The 26,551-nt window shown below is 38.8% G+C and overlaps 1 protein-coding gene across 8 annotated transcripts in view; it reads left to right on the top strand.

The window, feature by feature from the left end:
• The first annotated feature begins 510 nt into the window (after positions 1-510).
• The window catches only part of igsf9ba (immunoglobulin superfamily, member 9Ba), a 66,205-nt gene continuing 40,164 nt past the window's right edge, over positions 511-26,551 (top strand). For all 8 annotated transcript variants that reach the window (XR_014208622.1, XM_082179587.1, XM_082179585.1 and 5 more), the window contains exons 1-3: positions 511-792; positions 14,594-14,791; positions 25,441-25,587. Coding sequence is in view for 7 of the 8 variants with exons in the window: in XM_082179587.1 (XP_082035713.1) it covers positions 729-792; positions 14,594-14,791; positions 25,441-25,587 (409 nt within the window). In the remaining variant the exon portion in view is untranslated. The remainder of the gene's footprint in view (positions 793-14,593; positions 14,792-25,440; positions 25,588-26,551) is intronic.

Below are 26,551 nucleotides of genomic sequence, written 5' to 3'. Positions count from 1 at the left end.
ACACATCTAAAGGCTGATGATATTGGTTGCCACACCCTTTGCTTTAGTGTGTGTAATGTTGATGCACCCTTTCCATCAGAATCAAAATGTCACGCCTGAGAGGAAATGTGCATGCACAAGTGAAGTTTGCAGGGGCATTAGAGGCTGAATTTAAAACTACACGGGTCAAAGCTCAATAAACCCCACACGCACTATACAACCTCGTCCATATCCGCATAGACCCAGAACAACATACTGTATGTGCCATTCAAAAAGACACACAATAGAGAAGATCCAAAGAGGTGCGGACTTTGGTTTCTGTTAATGCGCATGATACTGCAGCAGTTGTACTACACCAGCACACTCCAACTCACCTTGAATAAGAGCATCTGCCATGCCATTTTACTACCAGGGGGCGGATGATTAACCAATACACGCCCCAGAGCGCCTGGCACTGGCCAATCAGAGTGCAGCGGGGGCGGACCCAATGGCTACATTCCCACACTTGGTTTCACTTTGCACTTCGGAACATCTCCGTCTTCCATAAAGGCGCTGGTGCAGGTGCTCTATCTCTTCGGGGGAGGATGCCATAGGAAGGACGGGCAGGGGAAAAAATGAAGGAAAAAGCTGAGAGAGGAGAGCACAGGATATGTTAAGCAGGGTATCAGACTGGAAACGGAGGAAATTGACTATGAAAGATTTATTGAAAGGGGCACTTTGAGCTATTATTCCTGGTCGGCAATAGTACTATGATTTGGTATGTGGCCACTTTGATAGCAAGTGTTTTCAGCACCCGAGGAACGGCAGCTCAAGGTGAGTTGAAGTGCAGTATTTTTATTCTGCATAATTTAAGGAAATGCACATAGGCGTTTGATTTTAACAGATACGTTAATTGCACCTTTATTTATGCTTTTATATATCAAGCTATATATTTGATCGGAATAGGCTATGTGCGTTTCATGGGATCGAACCCGTTACTAGTGCCATGCTCTATCAGCTGAGCTACATGTATGACAATTGATACAAAAAATTCATTCCTCAAATATATCCATTCATTTGGGATAAAACTTGCTATTCAACCGCTCATGATTTCTTATAGTATTTGCATCATTTCATATTAGGGCAATGAGCGAGACAATTGAAGGCGTGTAGGTCGCTGTTTCAATCGATTGATGCTCCTATAATTACAAATGCTTTTGTGTGTGCTATAAAGAGCGTTTGTGCGTTGATCATCGATGATTTATTGTGAGATTCGAGACGTTAATACACAATATCACAGATGAAATGCGGTTCAGAATTGCAGTTAGTGTTGAAAAGGGGCGTGCAGCACTGAATGGAGACATGCTGCGATTGTCTGGGATACTACAGTCTGTCGTGCCTGTTTACACAGGGATGTATATATGCTCAATTTTGTGTATTATGATAATAAAAGCTCAATCGCATAACCTCAAAACACATATCATATGCGTGTATATTTAGGAAGAAACGATGTCCATGATCTTTTCGTTAGCTTGTACCGCCTTTTTCAATGACATTATAACATTTCTCGTATATGTTTCTTATATTTGAAGCCCTTATTTGTTGACGAATGGACTGGCTTAACCTTGCATTTCCATCTTTGGCCAATGGGAGGGGCTATTTCCTCCTTTAATTGAAGGGGAAACTGGTGATCTACAGTGATTGACTAATTAAACATACAGTAATTTAAATTATGAAGTTAAATTTGTAATTGACATTTGCAAAAGCAGAATTAAAATACTTTTCTTTAGCCTATCACATAACAGCATTTGAAAAAAGAAAAGTCTAAAATATAATTAACTATGTCTTAGAGTCAAACGTATATAAAGTAGGCTATATAATACATTATTATAATAAAGTATTAAATAAAGTTATGAAAACCTTTTGGGCAAATATTTATAGAGTTCAGTGCCACCACTTGGAAAGTGCAGTGAATAAAATCAGTTATTAGTTGTTGTGGGTTGCAACATGAAAAATAACTGGGAAAACCCCCAGGCCTTGATGCATGTTTGAGAGCTTTCTGTCTGCAATTTTATGTACTCTATGAAATAGTAGTCATAGTCTGTTTCCTGTCTCCAAAATCCAACATTCAGCCATTTTGAAGCTGTCATTTAGAGAGCGTCAAGCACACTGTAATGAGACAATGTTAGCTTACAAGTGGCATAAATTAGGGCTTGAGAAAAGCACAACTCATTGCTTTTAGTTTCTCTGATTGACAAAATTATACTGCTGCCCAAACATAGGCCTAATCTATTCGTCTGTCGAATTGCTTTGTTAGCTTTAAGACAAAAAAATAAAATCTGTTTCATATTTGAGACTGAGTCACAAAATGTCAAAGACAAAGGTTTATTTGAGAGAGTGAGAAACCCATTCGAGACTCATGAGATGTTGGAAGAGATTATGTGCTTCAACAAAAGCTTAGGGAGTCAAGGAAGAAATGATCTAATCAGACCAATGAAGTTCTTGAGGTTCCTGTGAGGAAATGTAATGGCAAAAGTTATAGTATCATCAATTTTGGTTATCTGAACAATAAAATAAATACAGTACTGTAGCACTAAACTAGATACTAGATACTATACTAAAAGTATCTGAATTTACAATTCAGCCTAGGGTCCTAAAATATTTCTGTGTGTAATTTAAACATCTTTAGAACCTTTAGAAGAGTGTTAAACCATAAAAAAAAGGTTATTATACATTTAAAGTGCCCCTATTATGCTATTTTGAAGGTTCCTAGTTTTGTTTTGGAGGTCTCCTACAATAGGTTTATATGCATCGAAGGTAAAAAACAAAACAAAAAAAACCCCCTTTAATTTCCTTATAATATACATTGCACATCACCTCATTACTCAAAGAGTCTGAAAATCGGTAGCTCAAAGATTCAGCCTCTCTAAACCCCTTCTTCCCGCAAGCCTACTCTGCTCTGATTGGTCAAATGACCCAGTCTATTGTGATTGGTCTACCGCTTACAGCGTATGTCAGAAGCAAAACACCTATTACCATATCTGAATTTCAGCTCCGGAAGCTTCCACAGCACTTGATACTCAGTGTGTGATACGAATAATGGCGTCGGTTTTTCTGTATCAATTCCAGCGTGAATCCTTATCCTTCACTATGCCTGAAAAGTGCCATGCAGAGTGGATTCTTAGTGCTGAAAACAGCATCTTCTCAACATGTTGACAACACGAACCAAACTCTTCCAGGCCTCGGCTACAAGTGTTTGAGGGCAGGTTAAAGTAGACATTGTTTGCAGGCAGCCAAAGAAGACCATATACTGGCGTTAGGTAGACTGTAGACCGGCGATTTGATTTCGCCTTGCAGCTCAGGCTGGAAACCATAGACAGTAAAAGAAATGGACACAGCGACCCCATTGGATTCAACGGAGACAAAGTGAAGTCAATTAGAAACTCTTACTTCCTGGGGGTCGAGCGTACTGCGCAGACTCAAACTGAGCTTGACGACGTAGATGTGACGTGAGCAACCCGTCTGTCTTCTAGGAGCTGTGCCAAGAGAAATCTGAATCATTCCCTTCCGAAACTTGCAGAGACGGAGAGTGTGAGTAGGAGGTGTCCATGAGCTAGGAGCAGGAGAAACTTTTGCTATGTATTCTGATTAATTATTTTGTCACTTTGCCTCCACGTCCCCCCGATTGCGTGCGAGCTTCTCCTCCTGTCCATACGGTAATTCTCTACTGCGCGACAGAGAGTCGCGTGGTTATGACGCAATCGTTAGCCTATTTTTACAAAAATTGCTTCTACGGGGCCATAATGTAAGCTACAAGGTAATGGAGCCTTTTATACATTTTCGTGTTTCTTTAGAAATAAATAATGGAGTCTTTAAACGCCTCAGTTGTAAAGTTATTCACTGTCAAAGTGACGCCAAAATGAATGGGAGTCAATGGGATGCTAACAGCAGGTGGGGGTCCGCTAGCCAATGGCGGCGCCCGGGGCTTCTTCAAAATAATATAAAACCCTGCCCCCCTGCTGGAAACCTGTACATTTATCTATCCTGCTTCCTTTACAAATTTGCGGGAACCAATCACAAACTGGCTTATCCACCTGGAGTGCTATTGGCGGGTTTAATCCAATCCAATTCCAGAGCCGTTACGGCTCTGTCCAATTCCTTTCAACCTCTCGACGATGCCTAATGGCTTATTTTTAGCAAACAAATCGCTCGAGTGGGTGTAAATACCACTAACTTTCATGTGTTTTTTTTGCACAACCTGCAAAAATCTTTCGACTCCATTGCTGCTTCTGCAAAGCGCTGATCAACACGTTTGGTTACACATTTCCTGCCTGGAGTTTTCGCATCGCTCTGCAAAGTACATCACCCGGATCGTTGGTCTGATTGGTTGAAGGACTATCCAATTGCGTACAGAGTCATTTGAACTATGCCTGTTGATCCCGCCTCTTGTGCAGTAGAACATACATAGCAGACTCCCCAGACCAGTGTTCAATCTTAAAAGATTGAGCTTGGTCTGGTGATAGCCAGACTAGGCATTAGGCAAATTTGTTCGATTGTTACGTAGATATGTAACAGAAAGTGAGACTGGAATATCTGACGACTCATTTCAGCAGTTCAGAATCGATTCCTTCTTTTAGGAGACAATAACTTTATTTGTTGAACACTCTGATCTTTAAACTTTTGCAGAGCTTTTACATTCACAAACAGCTATATTACACACTGTATTAAAGGTAATATTCGAAAAAGCATAATAGGGGCACTTTAAACTAGAAATATCAGATATACTATCAGATAAGTGTCCATTTATGGTCATATAATGGTAAAAAAAAAGGCCAACTCATACCATTCAGCTGGATTCTCAACTCAGTTTGAACAGTTTATCAGAAAGGGGAGTAATGGTGGTGAGCAAAGAGTATGTTTTCCCCACCAAGTAACATCCTCTGCACTGAAGCCACAGAGAATTACAATAAGCAGGGCCAGCGACAGTCTCCGTCTTAATAAAGCTGTGAAGAGCAGCTCTTGGCACAGTTTGCAGATTGTCGGTAATGGACACCTCTGGCAAAGCTCCCTTCCCCCTTACCTTGCCAAGCAGTATTTGTCTGACCTGCAGCCTTCTGACCGTTGAGTGCAACCACTTGTCCCAGTTCAGGGAGAATGAAAACTGATGACTTACTGAGATCCTGGGTTGCGTATTCACACGCCTCTCCCATTGGCTGTGTATCAGTGATTCTAGGGAGCATAACATGGCCTGGAATGGCTCAAGAGGATGGATGGTGACATCTTTATTTTTATTTAGTATAATATATATATAATATACTTCTTTTTTTTCAAATGTCATGAGTTACTAACTGATAAATATCATTAGGTTTTTAGGGAGTCACAATACATGACATTTTACAACCTGAACTAACCTTGCTGTATAACAAAAAAAGTCAAATTATATTATATTATATTATATTATATTATATTATATTATATTATATTATATTATATTATATTATATTATATTATATTATATTATCCTATATTTTAAGAGACTTATTGACCTTGACAGTCATGAGGGTCTGCAGCAGGGGTCCTCTATGGCATAATTTCCTCTTTTAATGCCTATATATATATATATATATGTATGTACCGGTATGTATGTATGTATGTATATATATATATATATATATATATATATGTATATGTATATACAGTATGTATATGCAACCGATGACTAAACCTTTTTTTTAGTTGCAGACGTTTTTTACAATGTTGAAAAAGCTGTGAGATATCTATAGGCGTCCACTCAGCCTGTACGGGTCAATCAGTAAAGGCACAGTGCTGCTGTCAGCCCTTGAGATGTAGTGGTGTTTTAGGCCGAGCTGAGACAGTAGCTCCTGCTAAAGTTGGGCACACTGCCATGGCGCTGCCTACATCCTCTCCCAGTTTCACCTTACAGTCTGTACAGTCTGTCTCCTTCCAGTCCTCCATCAGTTGGGGCTCCGTCGGTACGGCTCGTGCCCTTTCCCTCACCGCCATGAAATATTCAACAGTCCGCTCAGACATACTGGACTTCACAATGCACTACATTAGAAGATCCCTTTGTACTCGACTGCACACTGCTATGGAGAATCTCCTCATTAAAATGAGCTCTCATATACTGATGCATTAGCTAGCTATTTGTTGCACTCTGTAGCGATATGCATTGGGCTAATTTTCCACCACATATCTCTTCGAATTGTTCCTTTGAAATATTACTCTGATGGCTTTGTGTTTAGGAGATAGCAAGCACAAAAATCTCTGTTCCTCCCTCAGGGACACTTTACTATCTTCGGCTCTCCCTTTCCCTCAGGCGTAGCTACTTTATATTGGAGAACTCCACAGTGGAGGCGCTGTATTGTGCGCCGAATCGGCCGGCTTCATTATTCATCATATTTTAGATGACGTCTTATTAAGATACCTCTCGCATTGTACTGTGTGGTGGGTGTGTCGTCATGCTTTCTGATCTTATCGTACCTCAGTGTAATGTGGAAAAAGATGCTGATGCTTTTGCTTTTGTTTTCCTCAAGATTTCCTGCTGAGAATGTGCATTTCTTCCTCTGCTGTCATCAGTTTTAAGCGAAACTGTAATCAAATGCCATTTCAACATTCCAGGCATCTTCACGTCTGGTGCGGTAAACTGTACATCCTTAAACTCTGTGTACCTGCCTCTGCCTGCGTTCCTCCTGATTTGAGCTCTTGATTAGCTTTATTGATTTACTGAGATTGTATGTCTAAATGAAGATGGCCTGGTGGCTTCGGGTACAGTTTTAGGGAATTTAGGCCCAGTTAAAGGAACTGTTACTTGGGCAATTATTGTGTTACACATCTTGCGTGTGCTATTTAATAATTTAATTTAATATATATTCATTTAAAAAAAAATTCTCAGGGCAAGTGACTGGGCCAGTTGGAAAAAATCTTACTGTTGAGCGAATCCCTTTATCAAACTGTACCTGCAAGCATTGTTATTCATGGTGATCAAAGTATTTCTAAACCAGTACCTAGTTGGAGATCTTTACAATACGTTGCCATCAACTCCATGTTAAGGCTAGGAACAGATTGGTAAGTTCAGAGACACCATCCTCCAGATGGGCCACGGCAATGAGTTTGCGATGCGCTCCGTCAGATAGACACCTACGACCCTGTTACAGTGATGGCGGCTTGTGTTTCCATTGAGCAAAGCGGCCATCTGGTGTCCCAGAGGTCTCTTATTTCATCTGCTAACTTTTTCTTTTGTGCTAGAGTCATGGAGAGGGCACTATTACTTTTATCATGCAATACCGAGTCTATTTGCTTCAATTCAACCATAACGTTTACCTCAAAATGCTCTTGACTATTTAACATTCCCCTAATGTTTAGAGTTCACCTGATTCACAAATATGAGCCGCATTGCATTGCATTAATAGAGAGTTAGTCTTCATTTTGCTGCTATAACAGCTTCCACACATGTGAAAAGGCTTTCCAGTAGATGCTGGAAGAACATGGATTCAAGAATTTGCTCTTTTTCAAACCCAAGAGCATTAGTGAGAAAATATATGTCCGCCACACTCACTTGCACTGACATTTTTCACCCAGGTCACTCATCCTCACGACATGTGTTGCTTTCTTTGGCCAGCTCTGACACATTGCTCTCTGAGAAGTGACCTTCATCATGTATAGGCTGGCATTCAATTACAGATTTGTCAGTGGCCTGTGCAGCCGAGTGGGTTAGTGTCCTTGAGATCCCACCTCTGCTCTGTTCTACATTCGATTGCCTATTCATGATGTGTCCCAACGTCCCTGTTGGCAGGGAGACTAACGCTGCCTCTTGGCGCACAGATTACGCTTGATCCCAGGGATGGACGGTTTTGCTGCTGATGTGCCGAGTAATTGCTATCATATAGTATTAGTTTATGCCATTAGTGAGCACGATGTAATCTGTATAACTGCATCTAATTATGATGAATATAAACAAATGTACTCATCTGCTTCCAGCATTTTGGCATTAGTTTATTCATCCTGATAATGGATAATTCCATCTGCTGGTGAAAAGGGTTTTAAGTTTAGGATTGTCTGAGCTTTAGTTACCATTCAGCTTGCTGTTTGTGTCTTAGAAAGAGAGGGATTCACACTGCTGAGAGCTCCCCTTTGAGTCGACTCATTCATGGATTTTAGAGGTTTATAGTCGGTTTATAGTCTGATTCTGTAATGTTTGATATCAATGTTTTGTGTGGAACCAGCATTGAGTGAATGAGATCAGATGCTTTAATTAGCTGTGACAAATTCATAATGAATGGCATTTCTTAAAGGGTTAGTTTACCCAAAAATTTCTGTCATTATCAGAAATTGTCATTGTCATTCCTGATTTTGGCCACGATTTGGTCGTGTGAGACAAATTTTGAGAATCCTAAAAGATTCCTCAGATCCTAGGCAAAAATCCAAAGTCTTTGTTAGTTTGACATGTTCACCAACAGCCAATTAATGACCACTGCGATCAAATTTTACCTTCAACGAAATTCTGGCTTGTAGTGTGGCTTCTCCTATGACAATCATCAAATCAAAAACCAATAGGAGTTGACGCCAACTTGAAGATGCAACTAGTGAGACAACAACAAACTACCACTTGCTCCACACACATCGTCTTCGTATTTTTCCCCCAGTTTTCTTTTCAAAAGAAGCCATGATCAAAATTAACGTTAGAGATTGTTTTGTTGGCTAGCCACCATTTCTATCCTCGCATCACTGAACGTATCATGGATGAATGATGCGTGCATCCGTTTTTAATGCGTCTTGACTGCTGTACTTGACATTAATGACAGCTGAGATCACACAGTGTGACATGGCTTACAGCGGAGATCATGTTCATACAGCCTGACAAGCAACAATCGTAAAGGACTATTATAAATCGTATAGTGTACGCCGGGCTTAAAGGGGTGGTTAATTATGATTTCACTTTTCTAACTTTAGTTAGTGTGTAATGTTGCTGTTTGAGCATAAACAACCAACATCTGCAAAGTTACGATGTTCAAAGTTCAAAGCAAAGGGTGTTTTGACAGATTTTCTTTCACAGAAATTGCCTTTTAGGGACTACAACAAATGGCTGGTAGGGACTACATGACATTCTTCCCGGGTTAATGACATCACAAACCCTAAAATATACATAAACCCTGCCCCCGGGAACACGCAAGCAACAAAGGGGGTGAGGCAGTGTTGAGAAGAGGAAGAGTTGTTGTAGTAGAGCACATTGGAGTCTAGCATGAATAGCATGTCACTCTGTAGGCATCTTACAACAGTTCCCACACAAGCGATTTATAGATTATCATGACAGAATATGCTAATCAAAGACTTGAAGATAGTTAACTCCACATCAGCAACATAAATTCATCAACTAGCCTAACCATTCAAAAACGTCCTGTTGCATTATAAATGTTGTCACTTCTTCTTGAGTCTCTCCATCATTGTCCGACTTCGGTTTGAACATAAAAGGCAGAACAGTTTCTGACATTTTAGTGCATGTCTGCGTGAGGTAATCGGAGCTGCTAACACACACAAGCTGTTGAAGCTCCGCCCTCTGTGCCGGGAGCAGCAGCTCATTTGCATTTAAAGGGGGACACACACGAAATGACGCATTTTTGCTCACCCTCAGAAAGGGACAATTTTAACATGCTATAAAAAATTATCTGTGGGGTATTTTGAGCTAAAACCTTACATACTCTCGGGACATCAGAGACTTATTTTACATCTTGTGAAAAGGGGCATTATACCACCCATTTAAGACTTTCCCGTAAGACTGACAACACGCATTCATGAGAGCACCACGATGCATGCGTGTTGTGTTGACGCGAGAGCAGATGTTGTTGCGTGAATGCGCTTTGGAGATTAATATTTTGTAAATAAAGTGGTAAATTATGTCTTTTGCACAAACAAAGCACTCGCGTCGCTTCATAAAAGTTAAGTTAAACCACTGGAGTCACATGGATTACTTAAATGATGTCTTTACTACCTTTCTAGGCTTTGAAAGTGGTAGTTGCATAGGCTGTCAATCGAGGGACAGAAAGCTTTCAGATTTTATTAAAATGATCTTCATTTGTGTTTCGAAGATGAACAAATGTCTTAGGGGTTTGGAACGACATGAGGGTGAGTAATTAATGACATAATTTTTATTTTGGGGTGACTAACCCTTTAAAGGGATAGTTCACGGGAATTTGTTTTATTTCTGTCATCACTTAATCACCCTTAATCAGTTGGTCCATATCTGTTTGTCTTTTTTTTTCTTTCCGAGAAACATATTTTGGAGGATATTTTGAAGAATGTTTGTAATCAAACAGTTTTGATTACCATTGACTTCCTTGGTATGACAAAAACAAAAAAAATTATAAAGACAAAAAGATTTTTCAAACGTATTTGATGTAATTAGACTGTATTCTGTACAAATGTTGCGGTTTCCAACAATGAATAATTTACCAGGAACTAGTAATTGCCTCATTTGAATAGGGATCCTTAGAGGGATGCTGCTGGAGTTTCGTCCTTGATTTCCTGGTAAGACTATTATAAGCATAGACTGCTAAAGCATTTTGTTTAGTTCCATGTTTAAAAAGTATATATATATATATATATATATATATATATATATATATATATATATATATATATGAAGAGTTCAGATGCAAAAGCCTCTAAGTGCCATCTGAAATTTTCTTCTAGAATGATCATTTTTATCAAGCTCATATATTTAAGTTCAGTAATTTCACTTAAATGACAATTAATAGGTCATTTTCATTGCCATTTAAGTTAAATTACTGATACGGGCTTGATAAAAATGATCATTCTTGAAGAAAATTTCAGATGGCACTTAGAGGCTTTTGCATCTGAACTCTTCATATATAGCCTATATATATATTATATTGTTTTGTAGTAATTTATTTAATTTTCTTCTGTAAAGGTTCTCTGAAACATAACAGTTGAGTTTAGAGCTCAACCACTGATATACAATACATATATCCGCCCCATTCGGATCACCAAGGACCCATATAATGCAGTGTAAATGTGTGGTGTGAGTGATGGGTGTGTTTATATGCGCTGAAAGGGTCATGTGTCTTTGTTGTGCCTTTGGGAGTGAAAGCAGACACAAGTGGATTAAGGGGAGAGTGGTCACATGAGTTGAGCTGATACTAGGGTCCAGCACCTTTAATCCTAATGTTTCCTGCTTGCCATGCAGTCATTTGCAGGCTGTTTTAAGCCCTTCCTTGAGCTACATAACTGGAGATTTATTAACAAACCATAGCCTATAATGTGTAATTTATAGAAGTAGGGTGTCAAAATTTCTATGACGATATATTCAACATGACATTCTCGTTCATATTGGGGTTAGGGATTTTTTACTAAATGATGCAAACATAATCTTGAAACCTGCATTTTGAGTAAGGTTTGATTCATTGTAATACAGATAATTATTATTTTCAAAATCCTGCAAAATTTTCCATTCATTCCATGTTCACACCCACACCCACCCACACACACACAAACACACTATCACACCGAGATGACAACCAGTGACATTCTATGTCCTTGGACTTGAAAATACAAATTTATATGGCAACACTAGTACATGTATCAACATCAAAATGAATCCGCAGTGGTGGTACAGCGATCACGTGGTACAAGTCGGAGCTCCCGGAAAATGTAGTTGTTCTCGGAAAATTACCTCAGAATTAATTACGAGTTCTACAAGGACGTAAACGCTTTTTACAAGTCAGAATCTCGTAATTACGGTATTCCCGACATGGCGTGAATGCACCAGAACTCTCTTTGATTAACGCAGCCATTTCAGTTGCGTAGCCTAATATTCGAAACATGAAACGACAAATGTTGGCTCCAGTCCAAATACACAACAAAACAGCGTAAACTGCGTAGCGCAGGCCAATTATGCAGGTGCGTTTACTCGCGACGCGGATGTGAATTATTTGTTAAATACAACATATTACCATTGTTATTGGTTTCTGTCCTTACATTTTTCATCTCCCCAACTGGTGCTATCAAATTATCTGTAGAATACAAATGTTAGACTGGTGCCCCGCAGTGATAAATATTTAGAACACTAAAAATAAAAGTAGAACAGTTGTCTAATTCTGATTCAAAGGATCCAGTGTTAATTATGTGAGATTCGAATGTGCAATATACTACTCTCCCAGTAAACAATTACCGTCTTTCAACGTTGAAATATGGTTGAAAATAAGTCAGACCGCCTTGGGCGCCGGACTGTTTGACAACATGTTTTTAACTGATCATCTAAGATACCACATGTTTTCAACTGATAATCTAAGACAGGATAAGTCTGTAATACATGCTAAAATAACGGAGAAAAACAAACTACCAAACCATGTTCATTATTACCTCAAATAAATGTAAAGAGTTTTACATATTCCATCAAGACGTTGAAGATCGACCTGTTTTCAACGTTGAAAAGTCGTAATTAGACGTTGAAGATTTACGTCTATTCAACGTCTAATAGATGACTTTTTGCTAGCTGGGCTTGATCTTGCAACATATATATTACAGTATAGAGTCTGACTGGGCAGAAGTGTTACAAGATGACAATTAGGCCATTCTAACAAGGCTAAACATGGGACTCCCTGACCCAAATTTATGGCTTGCTGAAATGCTCTTTGTGAACCTGCTCTGGGCTGGTCATGTGCAGATTGTAGCGAGTTTATGGGTATGTATGCACCCTGTTGGTCTCTCATTAAAGCTAAGCTGCTCTCTTTGTGGTGATTTGCAGTCTTCGGCACTCACAATAGAGCGGATTCCAGGGCCCAGGTCCGTGACTGGAGGGTCCAGCTCTACTTTAGGAGTAATTTGATTAAATCTGCACTGTTTCAGTCCGAAAGCTGTGTGAGCTAAACCATACAAAGTGGATTAACTCTTCCACTGGATAAAGCTGATTTAACTGGTAAATAAAATCACTGCTGCATATGAGTTTGGTTGAAAATCAAGATTTTTTAAATACTGGAAATTAGTAATTTAAAAACATTTAGTTGCATATACAGTTTTGGAACATCTGTATTTTTTTTGGCAGATGTAGACCGAACAACAAAAAAATTATTTCCTGCGCTGCTATTTTTGATTGAATACTGAATCTATGCTTTTACAGAAGACTGGACAATTTGAAATAGTACAAAGTAATTGGGCAGCACATCTTTATTTGCCCTTGCTGTTTGTATGGTATGCAATAACTAATGTACGCACAAGTGTAGTCTGATTCATGAATGAACGACTCACAAATCATAGTCATGAGCTATTGGTTTGATTTGTTTTAATGTTTTGCTCAGTTCGATACAGTCAACAATGCATCATGCTGGAGGCGTGGTTTATTGTAGGGGATAACAGTTGGTTTTGTTAACCACACATTTTTAAGGGTGAAATGAAGAGTTATTTCTATGTCTTCAGATCTACGCTACTGTTCAAAAGTTTGGGGTGTGTTTGAAAGATGTCTCTTATGCTCAACAAGGCTGTTTGATCAAATTACAGTAAAAACAGCTGCTTTGTGAAATATAAAAAAATTTATTCATGAATTTTCTGCATCATTTCTCGAGTCTTCAGTGTCACATGATCCTTCAGAAATATACTGATTTGCTGCTAAAGAAACATTTCTTCTTAAAATCAGTGTTGAAAAAAGTTGTGCTATTTAATATCTATGTGGAAACCGTAATACATTTATACATATAAAATTCAAAAGCATTTATTTGAAATAGAAATCTTTTGTGATGTTGTACACGTCTTTACGGTCACTTGAGATCAATGTAATGCATCCTTGCTGAATAAAAGTATTATTATCTTTAAATAAAATCTTATTGACTCCAAAAATCTTGAATGGTAGTGTAAGTGCGATCAGTTCTTTACTTACTCACTGAACTGCAAGACATTAATTAGGCTAAGTCAGGTTAAACTTTAAATGAAGGCGAGAAGTGTGAGGGCAAAATTGGTTGCAGACTGGTTATTCTGTATGTAGTTAAAGCATGTTCTGAAAGTCAGAGAGCTGTGTTTTTGTAACCTACTTTTTCTTAAATTTTACTGTTACTGAATCACTTAGTTTTCCATACAGTGTCTCCATGGTGGAGAATGCACCGTCAGCAGGTCCTTTGATCCCGGAGGTGATTTTCTCCTTCATTGAGGCGCTGAAGCCATGCTAACTCTGATAGAGGAGAGAGTGCTCAATGGCTGTGGTGGAGCTAGCTGAAGAAAATCCATTCCCCCGATATATTTTCTGCTGAGGCAGGTACAATGACCTTTACCGTTCCGATAGGTCACCCATGGGCATGTGACGTGCTTGTGCATTGATTGCTAAAACTCTGGCCCCTCTATTGTAAAACCCATCCAAGTGTGAATTAGCTGAGATCAATGAGGTACGTGGATAAGCCTCTTGTCATCTCATTATGTGCTTGGCCGTTCCTTTTAACTAATAATTACCTGAGAACTTTCACCAGCATTTGGGAAACTATCCAAGTCTTCACAATTTTTTTTTTTTTTTTTGCTTTATAGGACAATGAGCTGTTTGACACCTCACTTTGGGTATAGTTATTAGGGACAAATATACTTACTGTGCTGAATGAATGTGTGTGTTTTTTGTGTCCAGGTGCCTACGGAGTGAGAGAGGAGCCCCAGTTTGTGACGGCCCGTGCAGGAGAGAGCGTTGTTTTGGGATGTGACGTGAGCCACCCCCTAAACGGCCAGCAGACTCCCTATGTGGTGGAGTGGTTCAAATTCGGTGTGCCTATTCCCTTCTTCATCAACTTCCGTTTCTATCCTCCTCATGTGGACCCTGAATACGCCGGTAAGCACCAGCATTTTTGTAAAGTCCAGTGTTTAATCCTGGTTAATTACTATGTACACAATTAATTCTGTCATCTGAGTGTAGAAAGTACATACTGTGCTTCCAATAGTAAATGATACTAAGTGTTGTTATTGGTAACTTAAAAAATAGTTTTCGATAAGGCTGAAATAAAATAAAATAAAATGTAAATATTATTAACCTTTAAAAATTACAATTAGAAATGGTGCCATGGCATCTAACTGAAATAAAAAATGTTTAAGTACTACAATTACTAAAGGTAAAAAAAAAATCCAGTACAAATTATATTATCAGCATCACGATTTGAATGAAAAGATTGAAGAATTAAGATCAATTTCAGGTTATTTTCAGGTTGAAATAGATTTTCCATGTGGTTTCAGACTTTTGGACCTCCTATGCAGCCAGTAATTTCAATTTAAAAGTACATTTAAGGTGCACCAGCATCAAAACCACCATGAACCAGTATAAACCAGCCTGAACCAGGATGAAAATTCAAGGTGGCCTTTGCAGAAGGGATAGTATGTGAATTGCGACTCATACTAGATTTACGTTTGGTTTGATTAAATATACCTGCTCGTGATGGCTTTAAAAGAAGGTGTTAGCTAGCCTGGGAAAACCCAGACAAACTTCCGGCAAATTTAGATTTGCTCTGCAAGTAGTCTGGCAAAGAGCCCATTCAAGCCGATTTCTAATCCGTCCAAATCGAGGCACCAATCAGAAACGTTGAGGCGGGCTTTACACGATGACGATGGCTCTGATTGGTTTTAGGTCTATCCAATTGCGCCCAGAGGCATTTGAGCGACGTCCGTTGGTGAAGCGCACCAACTTTTAAATGCATTATTATATTCAAATTGCAAACACATGAGGACAGTCTCCATGAAAGACCCACTGGCAGATGAACGTGCTACTACATTTCTCTCCGAAACGGTAGGAAATTAAATTAGATTTAATAGAGGATTTTAACTGTGACAAGATGATTGACAGGGCAGTTTAAGTGACAGGATGCACGTGACAGATCCGTCCGATAAAGATGACGAAGTAGTATGTCCCAAAGCTTGCCTACTTTTTTTCTATACATTCAAAAGTAAATACCTTTCCTTCACAAAAAGAGTACATACTTTTATGGCGTAGTGTAACTTAGGCGAATTGGGACGCAGCATATGGCTTTACACGATGACGATCGCTCTGATTGGTTTTAAGTCTATCCAATTGCGCCCAGAGGCGTTTGAGCGAAGTCCGTTGGTGACGCCCCTTTGGAAATGAGTTATTAATGAAGCTTTGCCAGACCATAACTCATTTTCTACTGAGAATGGTCTGGTTTTAACCAGGCTAGGTGTTAGCTGAAAACAAACCATTAAAAGTTCCAGTCACACCATAAGTGAAGCCAAAATAGTTGAATCTGATCTAATGTGCTGATTTTGTGTGAGGCTGAGTGAAAGCACAGTTTTTCTATGTTTACTACTTAACATGAAAACGAGCCTTTTGTCCGACCCAGAGAAAAAGAAAGTGTGAGCAGCACTTGACATGGATTACGAAAAGCTTTAGTAATGGCTGCCTGCTAGCATGGCACTCATTCACTTTCAAGGTGCATTACAGAACCTTAATTACAGCAGATCTGATGCTGGCCTTCTGGGTGAAAAATCACCTATTGTCAGCACTTCTCAAAGCACACATTCTCCATGACACTGGGCACAGAGCTGCATGAGACAAAAAAAGCTCTATGACCAGAGCAGAGGTGTCAAAAGTATTCACATTCATTACTCAGGTAGAAGTATAGATACTAGGGTTTAAAAAGACTTCTGTGGAAGTTGAAGTATCAACTCAAGCTTTTTACTCAAGTAAAAGTGTAAAAGTACTGGTTTCAAAACTACTTATAGTAAAAAAAATAAAAGTAATGTAAGGAAAGAAATTAGGGACAAAAGCTTAGGCGGTGCCACAGGGGCCTATAGTGCACTACCCCACCTCCTCAAAAAAAAAAAAAAAAAAAATCTAAAGGCCATAATGACTATAATGTTATATTAAAATGTTAATGTTGAAAAATTTGGGATGCACTAAGCTACCTGTTTCAGCCGCATATATGCCCATTGAAAATCATGAAACCCCCCTCTTTCAGCTCAAGTCTAGCTCACAATCTTTTTGAAAAATGCAACTTAAATGGGCGTGGATGGCTGTGAGAAGAAGGAAGGAGAGTGGGTGTGGTATGGCACGGCAGGGGAGAGGGGAGAGGAGAGGGGAGAGGGGAGAGGGGAGAGGGGAGGGGGGGAACTATCATCTCCAGTGGCCCATGCATATCGACTGTCACTAAAAATCAGTGGTAAAACTTGAGGAAATGCTAGATTTTTTTATAGCTGGCAAAGTTAAAGTCTAATGAAATACACTGACACCTTATTTTTGTCCTTTCAAAAGTAACTGAATGCCGTGCTACATATATTAGCCTACTACAGTAATCATAATTGTATTCAAAACATATAAATGTACATGTATGTATAATTATGTCATTATAAAATATATTTGTTTATATACACACTATAAATGCATATAGAAAAAAAAAAAACCCACTCGCTTAAAAAAAAACCCCACTCCGTACATAGCCTAGATCTACACGCCCCCTAAACCCACATGATAAAGATGGACAGTGACATAGAAATTTGCACAAATTAAGCATACGTTCCATACAATTGAGGTATTATTGAGGTAGCAGCACACTCCCGTTTTGCTTTCACACTGGCAGCGTTTGTCGTGCGCAGCTGAACCGCGGCTTGGGTACAGGCTTTTGAGGTTGTGGTCAACTAAGTTTTTTGAATAAATAAATATTGATAGGTAATTGATTCCTGAATTATATTATTATATATGATCTGCATATTTATTACATATTAGCACTCATCTCCATGAAAAGCGTTCTGCAAAAGAGAAAAACTTTACGAAATCATTTAGATTGTTGAAATATCTGATACACATCTCATTTACAAACATTACCCATCATAATCATCTTAAAGATAATTCATAAATGTCTGTATTAACAAACAGCAAAGTTCTTAGGCTAATAGAGATGTAGCCTATTGTAAATGAGCAAATTCTCAAAAAAAAAAAAAGTCAAAAATTCAACAAAATCATGCACATCATAGATGTCTATACTGTATGTATCCTTGCTGGAGTGTGACGTGATTTGTGTCATGTGCAGTTGTGATGGATCACGTACAAACCAACAGGGTGTCGGAATGGTATGTTTATACTTCTCATCCAATCACAATCAAATTCACTCTATCCGAATGGCACGATTTATCTGGATAGGTTTTTTTATTTAATTTTTTTAACGATGACAAGCCGGAATGAAAACAAGCCGAAATGAAATAGGAGTAACGAGGCTATTTTTAAAATGTAAGGAGTAGAAAGTACAGATAATTGCGTGCAAATGTAAGGAGTTGATGTAAAAAGTCGGCTGAAAAATAATTACTCCAGTAAAGTATAGATCAGGCACGTCGCCAGAATCCCAGTTTTGGATGGGCCAGACCAATTGTGGGTGGGCCTTAAATTAAAAACATTATCAAATCACTGTTTTACCTAATAAAAATGACTGACTAATGTACTGGAATATTATCTGTGCTTACATAATAGAGATTTTAATAGCTTGATGCTCTTTAAATATTTTGTTGCATTGTAAAACGTTTCGGTGCATAGGACGGACCTATCCGCGATCGCTCTCCTTGGTTCTGACCAAAGAAGAGCGCTTTGGAATCTCCATTACACGCCAGCGCATCTCTCTATAGACCTATGGCCTATAGACTGTAAAAGTGGTCAGGGGCTCGTGTAACATGAGGCCGAATATTTCACAATTCTGTTTAATTGTTTTAAGTTTTCAATAATACAGATCAACAACACTGCCCGGCAGTTTCAATCAAATCCGGTCATAAGTGGCAATAGACCTATTGGACGATTTCATACAACATTAATTTCTTTCGATTTCATTAACAACAGACTGAGCTAGGCTTATTATACAGAGAAGATGCATTCAAATGTAGCCTATAGGCTACTACGAGATAATAACTAATACAATAGGCTACCGCCAATGCACGGTCATCCACGAAGATTAACAGCCCCCTTAACGCAAATCGTTAAAAAAAAATTCTGAAAATTTTCTGAAAAACAAAAAAACATTTCAGAAGCCATTCATTTATCAGACTAAAAAATACCAACTGGGTAGGCTAAATGACACTCACTCACCTTTGGACCAGAGGCATATTAAAATGTGGTTAAATGAACTGATCAACTTTGAAGGCTTATCACCTTCCATTGTTACTTGCACTCGTTCATGTTGCGTGTCCTCAATCTGGCAACCCACGTGAGTGTCGAGTCTGTGGAGGAGGGGGCGGGGGAAACAACCCTCTCCAGTATTTTAAATTTAGACTGCAGTGCCCATTTCAACCGCTGGCTGTCAATAAGTACTTACTGCATCTTTAAAATATATAGATTTAATGTGTTAATTATTCACTGATCTGTATAATGACTGGATTGCTCATTGAGTTCTAAACTGCCGTTGTCATGACAAATCAGGTCCTCCCGCGAAATCGGGTCTCCCCAAACTGTCAGTTAATGATTATCCTATCCAATTTGAACCAATTGGATTGTAGGTTCATAGGTTGTACACTCGTAATTGCGGTGCATTGTGGGATTGAATGAGCGCACTAGTTTCGGACACCATTACAAATGGATACAAATATCACCAGTTCGTACAGCCATTAACACTTTTTCTGACAAGCGGATGAAACAAGTCCTGTTTTCCTGTTTGTTCATGTGACGTTCAGCCTAGCTGGTTGAAGTGTGTTTGATCAGGGTTGGAGCTGAACTTTGCAGGAAGGTAAATCTCCAGGATTGGGCAACCCTGTTTTAAACCCTCTCTATATCCCTCTCTTTGAATGAGAAGTCAACGCTCAAAAGGATGCCCAGAAAGAACTAACTTGTAATTCAAATCTTTATATTACAATTTCTCATAAATCCTTCCCACCCATAAAATAAATAATTGATTTTTGTAAGGGAGAGGAAGGGGGAAGTGAATTAACTATCCTTCCACTATTTGGTTGTGGCCTCATTCCATTTTAAATTAGATATGAGATCTAATGTTCAGTTCCACTGTATATCATTGTCTCCTGTGGGTACTATAGAGTCGCCATGGCAGCTCATTTCGTATTGTTCCTCTACGCCACAAGGCTTTAGTCTCACAGTTTGGCTGGACCCGCACACAATTACCACTGAACTCCAAAAGGCTATTACTGTAACTCACAATGCAATTTTCTGCTGCAGAAATTCCCAAACTCTCTCCCTGCTGGCTACTGACAGAGCTCCGGGTCTGATTCCTCAACCAATTTACCGTATTAGAGTCCTCATTGTCTTGCAGATGGACAATCTATGCAGCAATCATTGCAGCAGTTTAGATGTGATTTACACAGGCTCTCCTAAAGTGATTCTTAGCTAGAGGCAGATTGAATCCATTCAGGACGGGCCTGTTTACGGGCCCCTAAAACGCAGTGCACTCATTGCTGGCAAGAGGCCTGCAGGAAGATTTTGGTAATTAAGCGCCTAACAAGTTTGCTTAATGAACACCCCTGTGCGCTCTGAGCATAGAGTGCAATTTATAAAATGGGATCTCCTGAGGTGAGCTCGTATATGTATCTCTTATAGAGGGTATGCATTGACATCACTTTCCCGCCAGAACGCCCCCTCAGCCTAACAAAACATCCTGCAACATGACTGGCAGGGGAATTTGCTTATATGGGAGTAAAACAAACAATTATCTCCTTAAATTAAAGGCAACTGGACTCGACAGTGTTCCTCACAACTCACCAAAGACCCAGTGGTTCATGGACATTAACATGTGTCGGGTTTTATGTATCTGATTTCGACGACGGAGAAAAACATAAAGCAAAGCCTGTGAACGCTTTATCTGCTAGTCAACACTATAAATACAATATAGGTAGATCTAAAACTTGTTTGAAATTTGTTTTATATATTGTCATATCGCCCAGACCTAAAACTTGTTAGGCATTATAGAAATAACATCCTGGGCCCTATCTTGCACCCAGCGCAATTGACTTTGTACACCGACGCATGTATCATTCCTATTTTGCACCCGTGCAAAGCACGCTTTTCCCTCCACAGAAGCACGTCGCTAAACTAGGGAATGAACTTGCGCTCCCTGGGCGGTTCATCGCAAAAAAGGAGGCATGTTCCGGCGCAAACGTTCCTTCATGCTATTTTGATGGTTTAGAAAACAATTGCGCCACTAACCAGGAAAAAATAGTTTAAAGTCAGTGGCGCGTTGCACATGTTATTCATATGCTATTTTAAGGGCGCATGCTTGGCCATAATCAATGTAGCGTGTGCACAACGCGCACTTTTATTCTCTCATCTACACAGAAGCAGCAGTTTTCATTTTTGTAAATCATACATTATTACGATAGATAGATAGATAGATAGATAGATAGATAGATAGATAGATAGATAGATAGATAGATAGATAGATATAGATAGATAGATAGATAGTATCTGTCATGGTTCTGTCACTTCTGCTTTTGTTACTAGTTCTGTGTGGTGACAGAGCTATGACATTTCCTGTCTGTCTCGTGTTTTGTTAGTTTAGTTTCATGTGAGCACATGGCTCCTGATTATTCCTGTGCCATGTGCTTTCTGTCTAATTGTTAGCTCCTCCCTTCTCGTTATTTGTTTAGTAATTAACATTCCTCACCTGTTGTCTCGTTACCCTCGTGTGTGTTTCCTTTATAGCCTCCTTTGTGTTTTCAGTCCGGTGCTGGTTCGTTTGTCTAAGTTCCTGTTTCTTGTTCCTAGTGTTTTTGCCTTGTTAGTATTTGTTCTGGTTTTTCCCCCTCGTGGGAGTTTTGTTTACACTTTGTATTTTGTTTGGTTGGTTAATTAAAATCTTACCCTTTGTTTTCCTGCAATTGAGTCCTCGTTTATGTTTCCTGATTATCACGTGACAGATAGATAGATAGATAGATAGATAGACAATTTATTATAAAAGCATACATCTAGCTTACACTTTTACCCAAATTATCATACGCCTGTTTAACCGAAGTTAATGTGGGTGTGTTTCTCCATTTCAATGTAACTTCTCCCTTTTACGGCCGTGACGAGAGCATTGCTCTCCTTGGCTGTGAACCGCTCCTGGCGCGCGCCTGGCAAATCCGCCGTTACAATAGCAATCCGCTATGGAAAAAGCATGTCTGCTCTTAAAGGGAATGTGAGATGACGCTCTGATTGGTTTATTTCACGTTACGCCCAAACCACACCTATGAATAATGAAGCTACTTCAGACCAACCCATTTTAGATTTGCGCCTGGAGCAAGAGTCATTTATCCCGCTGGGAAAATAGCAACAGCGCTCAAGACCCGCCCACAAAGTTACTTGCGCTTTGCGCTTGACACTTGCGTTTCAGATCGTTAAAATAGAGCCCTATGACTTTCTGTGAAGCTGCTTGGAAACAATCTCTCTCTAAACTTGCTTTGTAAGGAAAAAATAGGTTTGTCTACCAATAAGTAGAACACAAGGATCATCATAATGGATGTTTTTTAATAAATGCTGACAAAAAAAACTTTACAGTTACATGGAATATAAGATGGTAAACATTTAATTGATGAGTTGTCAATATAATATATGACCTAGGGTATGATTTTACCCCAAAATTCATCATATCTCCGACACAAAACAGTAACTCCAAAATCCACGTTTCTCTGCCTGGATTCCAGTAGTTTCTGTGAAATGCAGCAATCCATTTTCTTCTCTTTCCTGTAGCTTTCAGCAGTCTGTAAAACGATTGCTCTGATTTCTTGTTGAATGTATTTGTAGTCGATCGCACTGGTCGTTCCCATTTTAGATGTTTTTGTGTGTTTTTGCTGCATTCAAGCCTAAAACCAACGCTGCTACTAAGATTTTTTTTCCAGCATCTTTAAAAGAGATTGTCTTATATTAGGGAGATGAGAGGGTCTGTATTTCTTACAATTGGAGAAAGCGTAACGGCAAACTTGGATTACATGAGGCTCCTCAGCCTATCGTGTGTAATGGCAGTGACGTCAGTGCATAATATTTATAATTAAATTAATCATTTAGTCTTTATTCATTAAAGTGCATAATATCAGCGTCATATCACATGCAGTTATAATAGTCATTACAATTCAATGTTGGTAAAACCTGAAAGCCAAATCAAAGCATCTGTATTTTTTTACTTTAGACAATATACAATATCACTCATTATTACTATTAAATACTATGGTAATTACAGGTCCTGCCTGTCGCGACATTACTTTTACTAGTTTATTTTACGACATTACTAGTTTATTCAGTGTAGTGAAGCCTCCTCTCCATTGACATCCATTCATAAAAAACAGCCTCTGCTCTCCTTTCCTGCGCACCAGCGTTAGCATTAGCCGTTACGCTTTTATGGCTAAAGGTTGCAGGCTTGTCATCTAATGGCTTTGTCATTATTAATCCAGTCTTCAGTGTCACATGATACTTTAGAAATTATTATAATATGCCAATTTGCTGCTCAAGAAACATTTCTTATTATTTTCAATGTTGAAAACAGTTGGGGTGCTTAATATTTTTGTGGAAACCATGTTATATTATTGTTTATGTTTTAGTAATGCTAATACTTTTTATTATTGTTAAGATAATGCTAAATGATATTTATTCAGTATAAAAAAATTTATGAAAATAAACACATTTCTGGTTTAGTGTTAATGAAGGGGTGCATTAATATTTGGCTACATGTGCTATGCTAAAAAACTAAAATATAGATAAAAACCAGAGATGGTTGAAATAGCTAAAATTGCTTTAAATGTAGCGGCAGCAGCAGTTATGTGCTCTATTTTCTATTAGGGTTCCCAAATTCCCATATGCGAACACAGATCCATTTGTGAGGATTAAAGTTGACGTATGTGGCCTGAACAACCGTCAGATGAGTCTGGTATAATCGAAGAGTTATCTGATCAGTAGAGAGCACATGAAGTTTAAGTTGACTTGCATAGAACACTGCATTTACGCCTATAGTGGGAAAGATAATGCACTGGAGCCCTTCTAGCAAAGTAAATTTGCTGTTACATTCAGTGTGAAGATGCTCCCTAACTTCCGATCCCATCAGTGCTTTATCACTCTACACGAAAATAGCTGTGATTTTGAAGGCCTTATTTTTTTTACGGCAAGACCGCAGCCTCCTCTGCCCCGTGCCGTATTGATTTTCTGCTCTGGAAACCTGCTGTCTCCTCTCTCAGGTGCAGCTGTGATCCCAGGGCTATGATATCTACTGCTCAGTACACAGCAGTATGAAGTATGAAGGCCAGCCGGAACGTAAATATGTGAGTCTGAGACACTCAGGCAATATCGGCCCAGTGAACAGTGCCCTGAACTTTCAAAAACATTAAATCCCAGCTAAAGTCCTCAAATAGGCAAATGAGAGATTGTATCTTCCTATTGGCTAGCTCTGGAATGGCTTAGTTCAGTCAGAGAGATGCTCGACTGCCTATATTTCTCTCACTTTCCGTGGCTATTTGTATTGTCAGTGTTGCTAAGCCTCTTAGTACAGAAAGTGTAACACTCAGATGTGAGCTGTGATACTTTGTTCTTTTCTATTTTAAGTACAGTACACTTTTCATTTGATAGTGTAGGAGGGGCTGACATCAAGCAAACATCGCTTTGCTAGTAATGTTATACATTGCTCCACATGTTGGCTTGCTGCTTATAATAATTTTGTGAATAGCTAGCTTTATAACTTTCATAGAGTTACTATTTTTTATATTCAGCTCAACGTTTTTTCTTTTTACATGCTGGAGTGATTAACTGTAATCACAATGGCAGTACTGGGCTTTATTTCATGGAGATAACAAATAATAATCTCCACCAAACAATATTACACAGACAGCTAATTAAAACATAAATTTCCTGTTTCAGCAGTGTGCGCAGAATGCATTGACAGCAGAGTAAGAATCGTTTTTAAAAAAGCAGACCTTGAAATTCATTTAGCTTGTTTGTTAACGTCAGTGCATTTGTTAAATTGTCATTAACTGGTGCCGCTGTCTATTATGTCAGGTTTTTTCAGATGCAACATACTTCACGTTGTTTCAAAGTGCGACACATTACAGAAGGCTTTTTCATGCAACACAAGAATGAATGTCGGTGTAAAATGTTCATAAAACCATTTAACTTTGAATTGAATACAGTAGTTTATGCAAGAATGGTTTTATGAACAGTTTACCTTGCAATTCTTCTCATGCTTTAATAAATGAGGCTTTTTGTTGATGCTGCTTTGTATTTTTTAATTGAAAAAGGACTTATTTACAACATGTCAGGGTTATTTTAGTAGTTATTTAAACTAGAACTAAAACCAATATTTATTTTTTAATAATTAATAAAACAATTAAAATAAAAAATGTTGTCAAAACTGCATTCATGACAAAGAACTGCACAGATGCAGATATCATAACAATCTATCAATAAATGCACACACCTTGTCCTCTGTTTCTGATGTTGGCGCCGCGCCGCTGCGGATTGAAGAACATGCTAAAGTACGCTAAAGTAAGTGTTGCACCAGTCTCACACTGCTCTCCTCTGTTCCTGTGCGCTTTCAGGTAGAACCAGCCTGCATGGCAAAGCGTCTCTGCAGATCGACCAGGTGCGCTCAGAAGACCAGGGCTGGTATGAGTGCAGGGTCCTCATGCTGGAACAACAATATGACACCTTCCACAACGGCAGCTGGGTTCACCTCACAGTCAACGGTGAGACATCTATCTATCTATCTATCTATCTATCTATCTATCTATCTATCTATCTATCTATCTATCTATCTATCTATCTATCTATCTATCTATCTATCTATCTATCTATCTATCTATCTATCTGTCTGTCTGTCTGTCTGTCTGTCTGTCTGTCTGTCTGTCTATCTGTCTGTCTGTCTGTCTGTCTGTCTATCTATCTATCTATCTATCTATCTATCTATCTATCTATCTATCTAATCCGTCTATTAGAAATGAATATGAAATCAAGCCACGATTAGTCCTACTCCACCCCCAAAATCAGACATCCATTAAAAGCGAGGAAGAGGGGAAGAGAGCACACTGAGATCTATCTATCTATCTATCTATCTATCTATCTATCTATCTATCTATCTATCTATCTATCTATCTATCTATCTATCTATCTATCTATCTATCTATCTATCTATCTATCTATCTATCTATCTATCTATCTGTCTGTCTGTCTGTCTGTCTGTTTGTCTGTCTGTCTGTCTGTCTATCAACTGTTATTCTATCTATCTATCTATCTATCTATCTATCTATCTATCTATCTATCTATCTATCTATCTATCTATCTATCTATCTGTCTGTAAATAAATCAATAAATAGATAGATAGATTGATAGATCTCTCTCAGTGTGCTCTCTTCCCCTCCTCCTCGCTTTCAATGGATGTCTGATTTTGGGGGTGGATTAGGACTAATCGTGGCTTGATTTCATATTCATTTCTAATATCAGCAGTAAATGAGATCTGTGAGGAGTGGAGGAGGATGTGACTGTCTCTTGCCACTCATGACTGCCTGCTGCTGTGAGTAATATGTGTGGTAGACCCAACAAATACAGCCTTTATGCTCAAGCTGGAGAAATGAGCAATGCAATCCCTTGTGATTTCGATCTAGGTCTGTTGCCCTTGTTTCCTTTAGAAAATGTTATTGCCATCTTCCTTGT

Source organism: Leuciscus leuciscus, assembly GCF_965113295.1.
Source record: "Leuciscus leuciscus genome assembly, chromosome: 9".
Lineage (NCBI taxonomy): Eukaryota > Metazoa > Chordata > Actinopteri > Cypriniformes > Leuciscidae > Leuciscus > Leuciscus leuciscus.
Note: the sequence above shows the minus strand (reverse complement) of the source record. Positions and strands in the feature narration are given on the sequence as shown.